General features: G+C 40.0%; 1 protein-coding gene across 2 annotated transcripts in view; it reads left to right on the forward strand.

The window, feature by feature from the left end:
- cacna2d3a (calcium channel, voltage-dependent, alpha 2/delta subunit 3a) overlaps positions 1-19,767 on the forward strand; it is a 174,071-nt gene that overhangs the window by 94,384 nt on the left and 59,920 nt on the right. Inside the window, exons 12-14 of one of the 2 annotated variants that reach the window (XM_035536210.2) lie at positions 11,197-11,275; positions 15,922-16,055; positions 18,721-18,738. In XM_035536210.2, the coding sequence (XP_035392103.1) occupies positions 11,197-11,275; positions 15,922-16,055; positions 18,721-18,738 (231 nt within the window). The remainder of the gene's footprint in view (positions 1-11,196; positions 11,276-15,921; positions 16,056-18,720; positions 18,739-19,767) is intronic. The other variant, XM_035536211.2, reaches the window with a different exon arrangement.

Genomic DNA, 19,767 nt, shown 5'->3' on the forward strand with positions numbered 1-19,767 from the left:
GATCCCAATCCAATAGAGAACCTTTGGGATGTGGTGAAAGATGACAAATCTGCATCAACTGTGCAATGCTATAATGTCAACATGGATCAAAATCTCTGAGGAATGTTTCAAGCACCTTGTTGGTAGACCTGCCAAAGGAATGAACTGTACCATCTTAGAGAATCTGTCCACTATTGCCAGAATGACCATGTTACCTTCAGATACAGGCATGTCAGTAACAGAATCCACCGCAATGCAGCTTACCTGCAGGTGGGGTGCGCAGCGTCTTGCTGCGAGCACAGTCTGCGCACAAAGCCATTGTAGCTCACCACGTTCTCATTCATGGCTGGCCACTAGTAGCTTGCGCTTACTAATTGTGCTGTGCGCGAAGACCCCGGATGGCCCGTTCCCACCAAGGTGTGTGCCCATGCGATAAGGGCTCTACGATGTCTGGGTGGCACGTAGAGTCGGTTGAGTGGACAGTGTGGATGGGGATTGGCTGCCTCTATCTGTTGATCGAGATCCCACCTAAGCGATGCGAAGAAGCAAGAGGGGGAGAGAACTGGCTCCAGGTTGGTCGACTGGGCTTCAGCGTTGTGTTGCCGGGAGAGTGCGTCCACCCTTACGCTCTTCTCTCCCAGTCTATAGTTGATGCAGAAAACAAACCTTGAAAAGAAGAGCTTGCCAGGAGTTCAGCCTCTTGGTAATCTGGAGGCACTCCAGGTTTTTGTGGTCAGTGATTACCGTGAAGGGGTGTCGCGCTCCCTCAGCCAATGTCTCCATTCCTCAAAGGCGAGTTTCATTGCCAGGAGTTCTCTATCCCCTACCCCATAATTCCTCTCTGATGGGCTTAGCTTTTGGGAAAAGTAGGCTATGGGCTTCAGCCTTCCTGTCTCTCCATTGCATTGGGATAACACAGTGCCTACTTCCACATCTGTCGCATCTACTTCCACCACGAAAGGCTTCCGGGTCCGGTTGCTGCAACACCGGAGCAGTAGAGAAGGCGGTTTTGAGCTCCTCGAAAGACCTTTCCGCCTCAGCGGTCCATTTTATCTGCTTAGCCTGTCCCCAAAGCAGATCTGTGAGCGGCCTAGCCAACGTGCTAAAGGACTTGATAAACTGCCTATAAAAATTCATAAACCCCAGGAATCGCTGTAATTCCTTGTGTGTTTGTGGTCTTTACATTGCCCTCCTGGATGATGTAACCTAGAAAATCCACCTCTCTGCGGTGGAATTCACATTTCTCTAATTTGCAGTAGAGGAGGTTCTGCAAGAGGTTAAGGAGGACAGCCTGCACATCACGCACATGTTGGTCCCAGGAGGAGGAATAGATCAGGATGTCGTCGATAGCGACAGATCTGCCCAGAAACTCCCTTAGGACCTCGTTTATGAATGCTTGGAAGATAGAGGGAACTGTGACTATACGGTATGGCAGGACTAAATACTGATAATGCCCTGAGGATGTGCTGAAGGCTATCTTCCATTCATCGCCGTTCCTAATCCTTATGAGATTATGAGCACCTTAACCTGACCAGGGGAAGAGGATAAGGGTACTGCACAAGCAGTTCATTGAGCCCTTGGTACTCTACACAAGGTCTCAAGGCCACGTCCTTATTCTTGTCGGAAAAGACGCTGGCAGAGGCCAGAGAAGTGGAGGGACAAATCTACCCCTGCTTCATTGACTCCTTAATGTATTGTCCCATTGTCTGCTCATCCTCCTCTGAGAGATTGTAGATTCTACACCTGGGAAAGATGGCTCCCTCCTTGAGAGTGATGGCACAATCCCAGTCATGATGGGTGGAAGCTGTGTAGCCTTAGTGGGACTGAATGCCTGTGCCAGATCTCTGTAATTCCGGGGAATAGTGAGGTGTTTGTCACTAATCATGGCAGCAGAGGAACAATGTCTGAATTTGAGATCAATAGAAGCTGGTATCTACTATACCAGGCAGGATCCCAGATGCAGGTTGTGCAAAGATGCCCCTGAGATAATCCAGCACATAACAGCAGGATGCAAGATGATAGCAAGGAATGGAATGCCATAACCAAGTGGCTGGCATAGTATACAGAAATATCTGTGCAGAGTATCGGCTGGACATTCCAAGGTCTAAGTGGTGGTGGAAAATGACCATGCTAAGATCCTGTGGGATATAGATATAGACAAACAAGATGGTGATTGCTAACCAACCTTACATAGTAGTGGTGGATAAACAGCAGAAGAAGGCCGTAGTTATAGATGTGACAATCCCGAGTGATAGCAACATCAGGAACAAGGAACACAAAAAGCTTGAGAAAAACCAAGAGCTAAAAGAAGAGCTAGAAAGGATGTGGAGGGTGAAGGCAACTTTGGTTCCCGTTGTAATCAGAGCACTAGGGGCTGTGACCCCCAAACTGGTTAAATGGGATCTTCAGCAGATTCCAGGAACTATATCCAAGATCTCAGTTTAGAAACGTACAGTACTAAGAGCTAAGATACTAGGCAGGACTCTCAAGTTCCTAGAGAACCTGAGCTTGAAGGAAAAAAGACCATCTAGAAGGCAAGTGGGGAATATATATACATTCAAAATTGTAGTAAAGTACACAGCGTTTCCAGAGAAACAGAACCTTTCGGACAGAGGTCCTTCATCAACTGTGCAAGAAAAGTTCTTCTATATCCCTTGTGCTTTTTTTCTATATATAATAAAGGGGGAGAACTCCCCCAACTGACTGTCCTGCTTTGAAGATCAGTACATCCCACTTTCTGTATCCCTTAGTTGGTATGGGTAGACACAACACAGCTAGTGGATCTTTCACACAACATTTCAAAGCCCTACACATCTAAAGGCAACCTTTGTCTTATGTTGTTGGTATAGGTGTTGAGAAGTCCCTACTTTCTGAAACATAGAGGTAACACAAGCCAGACTCATAGTTTAACATTTAATGACATTTATTAAATCAGTACTTAGTTTATACTGATATCCAGTGAGATCGCTACATAATATTTATGCAACCAAGCAAGACAAGAGTAATTAAAAGATGAAGAAAAATGACACAATAAAATAACAAAAGAGAATTAGAGTCAATTCATGGAGAGGCTAACTGTAAACAAAAGTTTTAACCTGTGCCAAATGTGTTATTTTAAGATATTCCTGTTTATTTAGGCTACAGGATTGGACTGTAAGTAATTTTGGGTTAATCCAGAGTTCTCCATCTCATCATAGAGAAACCTTTTGTCATGGAGGTACTGGACCTTAGAAGATTTCAGCATTCCAATAGGGTTTCTACCCAACGGTACACTCTATATGTTTGTCGTGTGGGGCAGTTCCTCCATTGTTCAAAACCACTATTTAAAGCAGAGCTTGGAGGTAATAATACTGCTTTGTCTCTGTCAGCAGAGGGAACAATTTAGCTTCCCTTATTTCATCTTGATGTTCCTGTTAACCAGAAACCTGGATTAAGGATTACATTACCCATTGCCAATTCCAATAGTGCCAAGAGCGCCAAACATCCAGCAACCACCCCAGCATCTGGAGCAGCCACCTTTTTTTTTTGCTTTGTTTTTTCAGATTGAAAGAGCATTGACTACTGAGTATCATGCAGGGTGAAGAACCTTGTACCAAATTCTATTAAAGCTCCTAAGACTTCTTGGCTGACCTACCAATAATTTGACTGTATTGTATACTTATGACTCCTAGCCTCTGTATCTATTATGCACTCATGCATTTTATTACAGTTTTTAAACAGTGAATGCTACTGAGTATCACTGAATTCTACATACTTTAATCTGTCTTAGTCTTCTTGGTTATACACATACCAAACACTATGTTATCCATCCACATTTTAAAAATTGTATATGGACATTTTGTGTGCTCTGAGGTTAAACACAGTCAATATAGTATGAAAACTTTAGAAATCTTTCATGGCTATCTGCTGTGAAAAGAGGGAGTCATACTTTTAGGAAGTTTGGGCTGAAAAATGTGTTAACTTTTAATGGCTTCAATTCTTTCTCTAGCTGTCCTCCACCCAGTTCCTCCCATCGCACCTGTGGGCTATTATTTGTGCTAGCTCAGTGCTAATGGCGCATCTGTGCTAATGGTTTAAGATGCCCCTCATATCTTATGCAGGAATGCCCCTTTATCCTTTATGCAGCGAGGAGTTGTACCTAGTCAGTCGGCTTTCTCTTTGTGTTCATCAATTTAATTCTGTCTACAATCGAAAAGTAACATCACTTGTTATTAGATAATAGTTATAGTTCAACTTCTCTTTTATTCTATTTTCAGTAGAAGCTGGTACATTGTGTTTAATATTGCTCATAGGGCACATAGTATTTAAATAAAAAACATAATTGTGTGGAGAGCAGTGTTGAAGACTAGAGTTGTCTTTGTAAGTGTGCTCCATTCTGTGGCTTAGGAAGGCTGCAGACCTCTGAGATCTCACTCTATTTAGAATGTGAACATAACTACATCAGAGAGAGAGAGAAAGAGAGAGAGAGAGAGACAGAGAGAGAGAGAGAGAGAGAGAGAGAGAGAGAGAGAGAGAGAGAGAGAGAGAGGGGAAAAAGAATGAAAAGTTTTTTAATTGTGACTTTAATAGGTTGGGTACAACTTCAGGTGTGCCTCTAAGGTTAAATTCAGCTTGAAAAATCTTTTGAATGATCTGATTACATGTTTGTACTCAGTTTGCAATCTCAGTATAAATATGGAGTAGAAAATGTAGAATACTATTTATTTTAGTTCAGTCCTTGGAAAAGTAACTTTCAAATTTAAAATTAAATCTTGGAATACCAGAGACATCACCTGGTCACCCCTGTTCTTCTGGGCTCTTCTGACTGTAGTGGTGAACGCTACAGCATGCAGTGGTGGTCACACAATACCGCAGCCCACCACATCATGTGCTGTTGTTGGAAGTGAAGGTGGCACAGTAAGCAACCACATACTCCAGATGTTTCATACTGAAAGTCTGAGTGAAGGTGAAAAACCTCACTATAGCAGCACCATCTCCCCAATGGTCCTACTCACTCTAGTCACCTGTCCATAGATAAAACAGTAACAATGGAGCTGCGCCCAGAGACAGACAGATTCATCTGGGACAGGAGATGATGATTGGCTGGGTAAGGATTCCAAGCAAGAAGAGGTCATTAATTTGCATATTTTATTTCCATTATAAATATTTGTGCTCAAAGTCATGCCAGTCTCTTGGAGAAACATGGAAAAAGCTTGGGGAAGAGCTTCAGAGATATGTCTCCAAGCAAAACTATCCACAAAGAATATGAGTACCAGTGAAGATGTTCCAGCTCTTTTGCAGACATGTACCTGTCAGCATGATATTTTTACTGAGGATGTTTATTTATCTCTGAGCTTTCAGTCTCCAAGTTAAAGCAGCCTTTAGTTTTTATATGCCAAAGATAACCTCTGCCTGCTCAACTGTGTCAAACATTTTCTCTTGACAATTTGACAATGAAAATTTATCAGTCACTGATAACATTGTTAAAACATACTTTTCACTGGCATATTCTGTTTCCATTACAAATATTTTTGCTTGTTCGTCTTTTTTTATGTCTTTTTTTCTTTCTTTGTCCAGTCTAAATTAGCCTTTTTTAGTTTTCTTCAATTTGTGTGTTTTATTTGCACATTTAATGTGTGCATTTTATTGGCAAATTTAATGTGTGAATTTATTTGCTCATTTTTATGTATGAAAGGTGTCATAAAATGTAATGATCATTATACACCTAGAAATGAGAGTCAACCAGTAAAATAGAAAGAAGATTATTAGCTAGGTCTGCCAGACCACTTGAGCAGAATGGAAACATCTGCAAAGACTGAGACTCCTCATGAACACCACTGACAGATCTTAGTCTTTCACTTCAGGAGGTGTTACACTATAGGTTGCTCCAAAGTCATGTGACCCCAAAGTGTCCAGGACACATATATTCATACCCAGCAGGAAGTGGAGAATTGATGTCAGGGTGGAGCAAGTGGAGTCATGGCTCTGCCATGGAGAGAGTATCTGTGTATGAGAATGGAAGCAGCTAGTTTTGCACAGCCGTATAGGAGACGAGCCCCAGCAGAATAGTGGAGAGAAGGTAGCAAGGTGCCTAGACAAGGTGGAAGGATGCATGCCAAGATCGCAAAGGAACATTGCACTGATAGACCTATGCTGAGCAGAACCACAATGCATCTTTTTCTTTGTGACTGTCTCTCCATCTCCGTAGCTAATATGAGGTGTACAGTAAAGCTAATTGGTATATATGAGCTTATACCATAATTGTGTGGATCAGCAGATTGCACACTTTGTAGAATCTAGAAAATGGATTTTTTTTGCATCTTTGTGGGCTTACTCTGCTGGGGAACTGATTGATGAACCTAACAGATTAGTCTCTTTGTTTTTTCTTGTAAGTTGGAAAAGCTATTTTTACTATGGTTTAATGTTTTGTTATATCCATTTACTTTTTCTAATGTTAATTTAAATCTTTATTTTATATTACCCAACTGTTCTTTGTTTTTTTTGGCATTAGCCTTCCCTAACTTATTTTAGAGCCATTTAGTATTTGGTCTGGTGGGTGGGATTGGAGAGAATCCACTAAATATGATAGATCCTTGAAGGGAGACCCTCAAACACCTTTTCAGCTCCAAAGGCCCTGTGGGAAAGCTGGTCTCATTGGCAGCATGACTGAGTGATCAGCATTATTACGAAGGCCATCTGCAGTGCTATCAACAGACAGCAGCCAAGGAGTGAGGCTCAGGAAGCAAGTCATCAGCTTCACCAGAGAAGCAGAATTCCACACCTAAAGCAGCTTTGGGCTATATTAACATATTAAGGCAGGCAGCTGGCAACAGACTTGGACAAGCAGCTCTACTTCCCTCAACATGTTCCAAAGATCACCATATTCATCAGATCCAGCACTGCTGTTGTGCCAGACCACCAGGGTTCCTCGCTGTAATGAAGCACCGTTTTACTGCTAAATTCCATATTACAATTATTTTTAATATTGTTCTTATCACTATATTTCTTTGTGAGCACCATTATTCTATTCAAGCTTAGCAATTTCTTGAGTATTTCTCCATCGACAATGGACTCTTTAAAGACCCGCACTTCTCAATGCGTACCACAGTGCCTCCTGAAGCTGTATCGGGGTACATGTGTGGGTTTGTGTGAGTTTGTGAAAAGGGAACAGAGCTCCCTACGGCCAGGGCATAATGAAGCGGAGACAACCCATCTGGACATGACACTCAGAGGAGCTGTGGGTCAGTGAATCGCAACAGAGGTCACAAGAGCTCACAGCAGGGTTCTCGTGTGTATGCACAAGTGCATGGCAGCCATTATGTTTATGTGCTAGAAGAGCACCACTGGTTAGTTCCATTCATTTCTGAGCATTTAGTGTGTGCAGTTATATCTACTGCAACTACCTTTATCTGTGTTTCTACTGCTTGACTTTTGCTCAGTAGTGTATATGTGTATGTTTGCATTAAGGCATAAATCTGTCTATCTATTGCAAATAATATTACTGAAAACTGCAACAAAGTGTGTTTAAGATGAAACGAGGTTGGTTAGGGTACAGACATATATATTACTCATTTCTTATAAAAGCCTCAGGAATTTTTCACTGTCTACTCTGTGTACAGCTTCTCAGTCCACCGATCAGATGTAGTTTAGTGGATAATTAATCACAGTGCTATTATTAGCCCAATGATATCAGATCATTCCAAAGGATGATCACCCCACACATTGTTCAGGAGAGCTCTAAAATTCTAAAATTTGGTTTTATGTAGAACCGTCATATTGCCTAGCCCTGAGCCATGGTTGTCAATCTGTGTTCTTCAAGGTCCAGTTACAGCAGAATTTCTACCCTGTTCTTACCTAGGAGTCAGCTGTAAGGTCACAGTGGCCCATCAATTGAAGTAATTGTTCAGTGATTACAAAAATGTAGACCGGATTTGGATTTCAGAGCCAGAACAGAGTATCATGGACTTATGGTCATTTTTTACTGGGCATCTAGGTATAGTTTTATATCCATGATCATGCATTTTAGCATACTTCCCACAGTAAATGAGTACCCTTCATGCTGAGGTACCAAGCAGAATGAGCTGGAAGCAGCCAGTGCAGATCACTGATTGGTGAAGCACACAAACCATATTTGAAAATGTTATATAACACAGCACAGCCTTGAGTAGATGTACAGTGGAAAACCAAATGGTGAGTAAAAGTTAAAATCAAGGCTTTAAATGTGGCTGCACAGCCAAGTGTGCAGTTGGCAGAGAACTCTAAGAAAATGTCCAGCTGGGTCTGCTGGGATTGTACCGAGTGAAACCACCCAGAACTGAGAGCTGTCAGATCATTTCTAACTTGTTGCCATTCTTTGGTCATCATAGGGTGTTCGGAAAATGTAATTTCTAAGACATTGGCATTTGCTAGGTGGTTTAACATGACACTCTTTTAAGTGGCTAGGTATTCTGTTTGCTGTGCAGCTATGGTTTGCTTAACCTTCTTTTTATCTGTGAGTTTCTGGAACTTTCATTTGGCTTGTTGTGCAATGGCTGGCCATATGATGTGTTTGTTTAGGCACATGGTGGCCAACTGCTTATGACAGTATTGCTCTCAGAAATAAGACCTAAAGGTAGGAGTACACTGAAATGTAGGAGTTCTTAGAGAAAGCTACAAAACACAGACACACTCACCCACACATTCTCCACACACATACACAGGATGAGAGATAAAGAACTAATGACAGTAATACTCGGTGTGATAGCGTTGCACTTTGTCTTTTATACGGAATTTGTTAACATGCTTTTAAAACAAAAACATAACTGCATTTTTAACATAAATGACAATGTGTTTACAGTTATTAGATAATTTAGGTTTCAGTCTTGTTCAACCCCATTAAGAGAAATGTAATACTTTTTATGCATTTATGCAGTTTTTTTTATTCACAATAGGCTTTGGACTCCTAGTGTGTACCATTTGAAATGCTTAAATATTTTGTTTACCAATATTATATCCACATTTGTCTACACACAACAAAAACCATATCTGATCAACAAAAACAAAGCGAATCATGAAAAATTCTACTTATTTATGAACATCAACAATCCCCACAGATGATCACGCAGGACAGTTTTTCTTTCAGACCTTGCCCTTTACACCTTTATGCTCGAACTCCATGCTGGACTGGTGCCTGATGGCCTGAAGCTTAGCTGTGGTGAGGAGGGAGGCTGTGTTCCCCCAGGCACCCTTATAACCCTTAAACCACACAGACAGAAGCCACAATCTGGTAACTCTGCCACCTCTAAAAAGTGCCTTCAAGCCATCCCCAACACACATCTTCACATCACACCTATAAATACATGCAGCAGGTTTGGCAGCTGGGAGGGAGCCAGATGTGACCATGCTTTAGCATGGGTTTCATACTTCCGATACACTATATGGGCAAAAAGTATTGGGACACTCACATATTACACCTCCGGGAGCTTTTATGACATCCCATTCTGAATCCATAGGCATTAATATAGAGTTATTCCCCCCTTTGCAGCTATAGCTTTCACTTTTCTGGGAAGGCTTTCTACAAGAGTGTGATTTTTTTGCCTCTTTATCAAGAAAAGCACTTTTGAGGTCAGACACTGATGTTTAACGAGAGGGTGTGGCTAGTAATCTTCATTCTTGTTCATCCCAAAGGTATTTGATGGGGTTGAGTTCTTCTACACCAAACTCACCTAATCATGCCTTTATAAACCTTGTTTTGTACATTGGGGCACAGACATGCTGGAACAGAAAAGGGCCTTCCCCAAACTGTTCCCAAATTGGAAGCATACAGAGGTCTAAAAACAGAGGTCTAGGTAGGCTGAAGCATTAAGATTTACCTTCAATGGAACTAAGGGGCCTAGGCCAACCTCTGAAAAACCCCATAGCATTATCCCTCCTCCACCAAACTACAGTTGGCACATTGCAGTTATGTAGGTAATGTTCTCCTGGCATTTACCAAACCCAGTCTTGTTCATCAGACTGCCACATAGAGAAGCATGATTCTTCACTCCACAGAATGTTTCCATTGCTCCACAGTCCAGTGGCGGCATGCTTTACACCACTCCATCTAACACTTCGCATAGTGCTTGGTGATGTAATGCAACTGCAACTGCTCAGCCATGGAAACCCATGCTGTGATGCTCCCAGAGCAGTTTTTATGCTGATGTTAATGCCAGAGGAGGTTCAGAGCTCTGCAGTTATCGAGTCAACTTTTGGCAACTTTTATGCACTATGCACCTCAGCATTAGGCGAACCTTCTCTGTAACTTTACATAGTCTCCCAATTCATGCTTGAGTTGCTGTGGCTTCTAGAGGCTTCCACTTTGCAATAATACCACTCACAGTTGATTATTGAATATCTTGCAGGAAGAAATTTCACAAACTGACTTTTTGCAATGGTGGTATCATATTACAGTACCACACTTACAGTACCAGAATTCAGTGACCTCTTTAGAACAAAGCATTCTTTCACAAATGTTTGTAAAGACAGACTGCATGGCTAGGTGCTTGATTTTATCTTGCATGGCTAGCTGCTTAAGTTTACCTGGCAGTGGTAGCTCATTAATTAAGGTAATCAGAAGGTTGCTGCTTTGAGCCCCACCACTGCCAAGTTGCCACTATTGGGTCCCCGAGCAAGGCCCTTAAACTTCAATTGCTCAAGTTGTACTCAGTCATAATTGTACGTTGCTTTGGATAGCGTTTGTAAATGTACCTGTGGCAATTGGACTGATTGAATCACGTGACTAACAGGGCTGTCTTAATAGTTTTGTCCATAAAGTGTATTTTTCCAGCTAGTATAGAAACCTGTCATTTTAGCAGATTTTTAAAATATAAACATGAAATATTCAAAATCTGATTGTATTATTGATGCTTAAGCTTCATGATCATATGTATTTATATTTTTCAGTTTTGTAAAAAAGAAATAATAACTTGATTAGTCTCTTGAATAAATGACTGCTAATCCTGAATTTTGCTTTGCTCCATCTCCGATAGCATGTGCTTAGCATTTAAATGTTATAATCATGCTAAGTTTACTCTCTCATTTGTTAACTGAGAGGTGCATTAAAAAAGCTAAGAGATAAATTCTATATGAACACCAAACTAATCAACTGCAGATAGCGCATGGAGGAACTACAGCCTTATCTGCTATTGAGCGAGCAGGCTTTGGAGTTATCCGAGGCGATTAAAAATGACTGATGGCTAATATCTGTTTCTCTCTCCACAGGTCCGTATATTCCCTTACCTGATTGGGCGGGAGTCTGCCTTTGCTGATAATCTGAAATGGATGGCATGCGCTAACAAAGGTTGGGCTTCCTCAATTTCCCTTCCCGTCACGGCACTCTGCAAACATTTGGACAGGCTCGTTAAGGGAGAGGAGGAGAAGGGAAAATTGTGTGTCAATAAATGATTTTTCTTTCATATGTTCATATTGGTGGCAACAATGCATCTAATGGCTTGCCAGCCTGAGTAGGGTCACAGTTGCTGAGGTCGGCATGGTTATACAAATGATTTGTTTGGTCCCCTGTTTTCTGGGATTTAATGCGAATAAATGACTCAAGCAAAGGGATTTGCAGAGGCATGTCATACAGTGTACTAAAAGCAAAATTGTGTGTGTATGTGTTGGTGACAGGGCCAGCCCATAGTTTAGGCTCCCATCAGAGGCTCTGTATTCGAAACATCCTATTTCTCTGGAACCCTTGGGCACTATAGTGCAATCTTTACTACCTATATATGCAATTCCAATCAAACGTTTAGACACACTTGACCGAATGAAGCATTTTTTAATTAAGCATTTTAATCCGATGTTTTATATATAAAATTAATTCTAAGATAAAATGGAATATTTAAAGTTGCTAAAAATAACATTAAATCGTCACTCATCAAATAATTTTATTAAGACGTTTACTTCCTCAGACTGATAGAAAAGCATCATAGGTGTTAGCTCATGAAGTTGGTTAAAAGAACACCAAAAACATTCAAAGCTGCTGTTAAAGGGTGGCTAATTTAAAGAATCTAAAATCTAAGACAGTCAGTATTTAACAGTATAATTGTGTGTCATCTCATTGTTTGATTCCCTCACTGTTTTCTTAAAATGTAGAAAATAGTAAACAAAGAGTAGGTATGTTCAAACTGTTGTCTGGTAAAATGCAATCTCTGATAAGACTGACAGGGAGTGGGTTCTTTCCTCACCACCAGTGATGGATTAAAGAACTTGCCACCACTTGGGAATGGCCAAACCACAATATGCCAACAAGACCACACCAATTACCAAAATATTTTTGTCTTTTTGTTTGCTAAAGGAGCGTACAGATAAAAATGAGTTTGTACAGATGGTGTGTACAGATAAAAATGAGTTTGGATATTCTCCTAGACAGTCATGCTGCATATTCAAGAGATGATCTGGGTCTTGCCTTGTGAAATGAGCTTGATAATGGCAGCAGTTTAACATGTATAAAGGACAGATGCTGAAGTTCTAAAGCTCGGTGTGGTTATTTAAATATCTGAAGTCAACTTTATATAATATATATAATATCTATAATATCTAATATCTCTCTCTATATATATAATATATATAATATCTATATAATAATATATATATAATATCTTTATATATATATAAAGAGAGAGAGAGAGAGAGAGAGATTGAAAATGGTAGATCATGTATTATTATTCATTTATACTTTTTAAAAATAATTATACTTTTTTTAAAAAAATAGAGACCACAGAGAATGTCAAGAAACTGCATTTCATGTTAGATCTGTGCCTTTACTGAGCTATTAGTGAAACTTAAATGAGGAAGTGCATGGACTACTTATTCAGTTAATGTAGATTAAATTCACTAGTTAAAAGTTCAATTCATCACCTAGAATAACTTTTATTCTATCTATTGATTTATTGCAATATATAAAATATTTTATTGTTGGGCTATTCCAGTACTATTTGTTCCAAAATGCAAATATTTGAATAATAAAATGTTAAAAATGTCGGATAACATGTTAATGTCAATCTAGCTAAACTTTTGCCATGTTTTTGTGCTGAGCCAATAAAGGCTGTCACTAAGCAGAAATGCGTAATGTGAACAACCTCAGTGGAAACCTAGCCTATGTGTATAGGTGTATGTAGTTATCATGTTCAAATCATCATACATATACTTATGTTCAAATGCCAGGCCAAGTGGTACAGATCTTGTGCATTTCACTGAAGAGATACTTTGCAGGTTTGGGCACTACGTGCTGAGCATGTACCTGCATCTGTGTGAGGCCAGCCTGTGTTCAGGCATGTGCTTTTTAAGTGTCTGAGGCATTTCTTTGTGCCTGTTGTGTATAAAGTGTTGCCCAGCATAGCAAACCTGAAAATCAATTTCCGCACGTCCTCTCTGATGCCTTCTCCTGATGTAAATGCTTCACTGCTTTTCCACTCAGACAGGCTTTGCATAGGGAGACCTTGTCTGGGAAATAAGGAATATTTATTTAGTCTATTTATACTCCTTTAACCTCGAACCGACATTTATACTTTATTATAGATCAGTAGATGTTACCATATTTTGTCATTATTTGCATATAATGTAGCATTTCATACTAGAGCACTGCTCTGCTTTTATCCTACCTGAACCTGTCCAAGGGTAAATAAACCAGTAAGAAGCTGATGTGACTAGATTGATCATTTCTCTAACAATGTTTGGTCACACATGCAAGTTATCAACAAAATTTACACATTAAGGTTTATATATATATACACACACACACACACATACATATGTATATAAAACCTAAATGGCCTGGGAGCTTTGAGAGTCCTGTGTGGTATCTTAACTGTTCCCATGACTGCACTTTTCTGGACAACAGATCTCAGATGTTGTTCCTGGTATCTGTCGGAGCAATTCTCCCAGTTTGGAGGTTACAACCCTTAGTGGAGCACAGGCGACCACAGTTGCCTTCATCACTCACAACTTTTCTATCTCTTCCTTTAGTCCTTGTTATTTCTCATTTCTTCATGTTCCTTTTTCCTGATGTTGCTATCACTCAGGAGTTCCACATCTATCACTATGTCCCTACTATGTCAGGTTGGTTATCCATTACTATCTTGTCTGTCTGTATCTGGAAGTTCCATAAGATCTTAGCACAATCATTTTCTACCACCTTTGGAACTTCCAGCCTGTACTCGGCACAGATATTTCTGTAAACTGCCATCCACTTGGCTATGATGTGCCATGTACTCCCTGCTGATCTCGTGTTTAGCGCCTGTTTTTGTGCTGCCAAGATTAGTGCCTCTATGCTGTCTGTTAATCCAGCCTTTTCCAGTCATTGGTAGAATTTCTCCATATCCGCTACTTCCACTATCTGCTGGTGGTACATACCATGCAGTGGTTTTTCCTCCCATGATGGACCCTGCTCCTCCTCATTTGCATCCTCCTCAGGTTTCTGCTGTCTGAGGTACTCTCTAAGCACTTTGTCACTTGGGGGCATTATACTGGTGTATTCCTAGATTTTGGTTGTTTCTTCCTGGATAGTTGCTCTGATGCTCACTAGTCCTTGGCCCTCAGAGTGCTGGATTTGGGATGAAACCCTGCATGCATTGTTAGAAGTTTCCTTGTCTTGATATCTGCTTGTTATGCCAGCGGGGTACCTGATGACTGAGATCTTGTTTTTCCTATTCAGCTGAGTTCGCAGGACTTTGCATGACTTTGCATGACTTTGCAGGACTTTGCAGGACTTTGCAGGACTCTTTGTAGGTATTTGTAGCTGCTTTCCTTGTGGCTTCTTCATGATTCCCATTTGCCTGTGGGATTCCAAGGTAGTGAATTAGTGAGTCACTAATTCACTTATAGCATAGAGTTTCATGTCAGCCATCTACAGTAGGTGGCTGATGGTTGATGCATTTTGTAGCCAGTATCTGTAGCCACTCTTTTTGATGATCACACTCTGGGGGTTCAGCAGAACAGCAGCAGGGACAGGGCTTCTCCTTGGTAAATCCTGCACTTGATGGTGACGCATGCTATTGGCTTGAAGTTGGCCCTGTGGTTGTCCTCCACAGCTCTACCGAGTTCTTGATGAAGGCTCCTAGAATCCTGTCGATGTTATACAGCCTCAAGTATTCTGGGCCCCGCCATGTTGGACCTCCTTTCTGGGGGACTGTCCGGTCTTCAGTTAACCATTCAGGGTGGGTTCCATCCATAAGCAGCTGGTTCATTTGTGCTGCTAGGTGCTCATGGAGAGCAGTCAGCTTCTTCAGCCAGTAGGCATGGGCCTGGAGCTGTCATGTTCTTCATGCTTGAGACCCTTTCTTGGATGTTAGCTAGAGCTGCCAGAGTTGTTAATCTTTCACAACGTCCAGTAGCCTTTCAGGTACTTCAGTTTATCTTGGTAGTCTGCTACAGCTCAGGGTTCAGGGTGTGTCCCATCTGACCCGCAGCATATATATATATATATATATATATATATATATATATATATATATATATATATATATATATATATATATATATATATATATATATATATACTGATAGCAGTAGTGCTTCTGAAAGTGCTTCTGAATTAGCAGTAGGAGTGGCTCCTCCTAGCATACAGAGAGAGTAGGAGTGAATCCTCCTCCTACTAATTCAGAAGCACTTTCTTGCACAGCTGATGAAGAACCATTGTCCGAAATGTTCTGTCTCTCTGGAAATTCTGTTTACTTCACTACAATCTCTCTTTTGAAGCTCTCTCTATGTGGTTAGGGACACATATTGAACTTTGCCTGTAATTGGTTAACTGTGGCTACCCAAGTTTGAATTTCATTTTGGTATCTAACATTCTATGTAATAAAGTAAGAGTACCAATCAATGGTCAGACACAAAAGTTTGAGTCTCCTTATGATTAAAAAAGGCCAAAAACAATGGTCTGTGTTCCATATTTATTTTATTGTTCCATTGCTCCATTTGGTTATATATTATTATTTTCATTCTCAGGATATTTTACCCAAATCTCCACCTTAGCTGATGTTCAGGAAAATGTGATGGAGTACCTGCATGTGCTCAGCAGACCCAAGGTGATTGATCAGGAACATGATGTAGTTTGGACTGAAGCCTACATCGATAACACAGTGAGTAACACCACATTACTGGACTTAATATTGACAACATTAACACATGCAGCCGAAGGGACACACATGCATACAAACCTGCAGGACAGAGCTGGCAAAGCAAAACCAGCCTTGACAGAAACATTGTAAACATTGTAAAATAAACTATTTTCATTGAGTGCCACATATTTTTGTAGTGCTGAGAGCTTCATAAACCAAACCATCAGAGTCTTACTAAAAAAATGTTGCTGAAATGGCTTTCTGACATGCACCAGTCAAAAGTATATACATCAGCATATATAGATGCTTCTGTGCACCATCTTCCTGTTGAAGTGATTTTCCATTTGTGCAATGATAGGGTGTTTGCAGCTGGTGAGTTCAAATCACTGAAAGGTTGTCATACAGGTAGAATTAAGATTCTGCCTTAATGGAGTATTCCAGTGCTAAACATAAAAATATATTCAGCATTTATATCAAATGTTTGTTTTTTTTTATATATAAACCAAATACTTTTTGTTTTTTGGTTACAAATGTTGCTAAAAATGACCTCCCTTAGACATCAACAGGGCAAAACTCGAGTGCGTACATATTTTTTTATAGAGCCCTGTTACTGCAGTGGGCCCAGGCCCAACCCTGCCTGTCACCCTTTGGATTTCAAATATGAACTTTCTATGAGCAACATCTGATTTATGTAGAATGAGTGAGAAATGGGAATTTTGCCCAACCACTTTCAGACACTTTCATGCTACTGCCTTTCCTCTCAAGCAGTTATTTTTCTTTGGAACCTCTGCACTGTACAATGTAGTGTAATTCTCTAAAAATATTTTAATGTATCAAGTAAGTAGAGAGTTGAATCAGATGCATAAAAGCATAAATGTATTAAAGCATAAAAGTCACATGGATTAGGATTTAGAGGCTCTGCCATAGATTAACTGTAAATGCTTACTGTAGCCAGTCCACTCAGAGTCCTATATCAGATGTGTTCTGTCTACATGCACGTATGCATTACTAATTTGTTTTATTCCCTATCATTTATTGGAGTGTGCACTATGGAGTTACAAACCGAGCTTTGCGGTAGATTAAAAAATTGAGGCTGTAAATGCGTGAGGGGAGTGAACAGTGAAGTTTGTGCCATGGGTTAAAATCAAGAGAACATTATTTATGTTCTTAGTAGATTTATGTTCGTGGTTTAAAAACTAGGAGTGGTATAACATGTTGTCAGTTACATGGTTCATAGTGCCACAATACAGAATTGCTTCTACAGCCACTCAAAAATAGCACATCATTAAAACATTTTTCATTGGATACACATAATTTTAAAATAGTTTTTCTTGCCAAAATGGTCTGAGAATACCCCACTACCATCCAATAAAAATGTTGAATGTTACTACAGCTCACATCTAAATACAAAAACAATGCAAAAAAAACAACACCAACTGTTATCATCCATCATCTGTAGGTAATGCACCCATACGCATACACACATGCTCACACACACACACACACACACACACACACACACACACACACACTTTTGCACTGTCCAAATTTTAGCAGTGCTCTTTCACAGTAATGATTGGACCTTTTCATTTTTCTTGCAAGCGATGTGTGAAGTGTGTTGTAATTGTTCTTTGCTGTGTCCAAGCGTATAAAAGGAGATGCTGGCTGGGAGAGACACAGACACTGTCAACTGGTGTTTGCCTCCCACCTGCCTACTCTTCTTGCCTCCTGAAATACTTTCCCTCCTTTAATACCCTCTAGCAGCAAACAGACGAGAGCCTGATAACTTCAGTTGTTTAGTATAATGTACATGCTTTGTTCTTATTGTCTGTGATTTGAGGAAAGAATTCACAGCTCAACTGGAAATTTGTTAAGAGCACAAACACATTTAGCTGACACTATCCAAAGTGACTTACAACTTGAGCAACTGAGGGTTAAGGGCCCTGCTCAGGGACCCAACACTGGCTACTTGGCAGTGATGGGGCTTGAACCAGCTGCCTTCTGATTACAACTCAAGCACCTTAACCACTGAGCTGCCACTGCCCACACACACATACGTCATGTCAGTGTCCATGAAGATTTCAAGTTCCTGTTTTTTCAAAGTGGTGGTTTATAGTTTCATTAAATTCTTGTTAGTGCCAGTTGATCTGTTTTCCTTTGGACTTGATCACACTGTTAGCCAGTGTTTTGTGTTCGTGTTTTTTTTTTTTTTTTCCCATATAGTGCAAGTTGCAGTGACTTGAGATGAGACCCTTATAACTTGCATGGAAAACCTGATGGAACACAAATAGAAAAGAAGAAACTGTTTTTTTGTTTTGTTGAATACATTTTACCATTACAATAATATGCAAAAACAGATTTCACTGTACATGAGTTTTAGTGTGAAGAGATTTAGAGAGATTTGCACAAGTGATATATACTCATACATATTACTGTATGACAATGACAGTGATTAACAACTGCATCACCTGCACAGAAAGTCATTTATACAATCATTTCAATAAGGACTATGTTAAATGTTCTTTAACATCAGGTAAGGGCTTGCCAACATTTGTTTAAAAACTGACTGAGAAATACCATGCATAATTTACTGACTATTTGCTTCACATGTATACCTTCAAGCCATACACTTAAATTGACTTCCTTGATGTTTTGTCTCTGTGTTTTGTTCCAATCCTTTGTATAGCTTCCTCAGGCTCAAAAGGTAACAGTATAATCCAGACCATTCCTATGTTGTGAGTGTAATCTTATTGAATATATTGACGTGTGCACACTCGCAGCACAGACTTGGGCTACATCCTAGCTGTAAATGTGTGCTTTGAGAGAACATGTGCAATGGCTCTCATGTATGCATTCTCATGTATGCATTCATGGCTGATTATTGCTTTGTGTGTTCAGTTGTTTAATATCTTGGCCATCCACATTTGTGGCTTTTGCAACTCTGGATGTCTTCATGGCTGGTTACTGTGTGTGTAAGTTTTGCAGAATATGCATGTCTACATTTGCTTGCTGTATTCCGGTTGACCCCACTTGCACCTAATTTCTCTTTGCATTTAAAAGAGCATCACTGTCATCCATTATGTGACAGAAGATTGTATGTATATTTGGTCTGTATTTATCCTGGCCTCTTTTAAGTGGCATAGTGCTGAGAGGCATACTATCTGTGTGTGTGTGTGTGTGTGTGTGTGTGTGTGTGCATGTGTGTGTGTGTTTGGAATCGGGGGGGGGGGGTAGGTGGTGTGTGTGTATGAGAGAGAAAGTAAGAAATTATAGTAATTGTAAATGTTTATTTGTTTTTTGAAACAGAATACCAATAATAAAATTCCAATGTTTGGTTGATACAGATAACTGCATATTAAGTCTGCATTACCCCATCATGAATTTCCTGCACTCAGTTGAACTGACGAAGCCACTTGGAAGAGTGGCGAAACATATTTGTACTAGACATGCCATTAATGCAACTGAAGTCCCCAGGGAATCTAAATTTGAGGTTAATCTTGCTCTTTTGTACCCACAATGTAAACAGATTGTCTTATGAATACCCTTCCAAAGTCAAGTAAATGACCAATTTATTTAGCCACAATTTCTTCCATGTGGCTTAGAACTTTCTCCTGCTTTCACAACTTTGTAAAATCTTAGCAACCTAGAGAAAGCTATTTACCTAGCAAAAGCAAATTTAGCAAGCTCTGTCTATCTATGTGTTTATCTTATGACTTATTGAAAAATATAGGTG

This window comes from Electrophorus electricus, chromosome 20 (assembly GCF_041902795.1).
Source record: "Electrophorus electricus isolate QZ-2024a chromosome 20, ASM4190279v1, whole genome shotgun sequence".
In the NCBI taxonomy this organism is placed as follows: Eukaryota; Metazoa; Chordata; class Actinopteri; order Gymnotiformes; family Gymnotidae; genus Electrophorus; species Electrophorus electricus.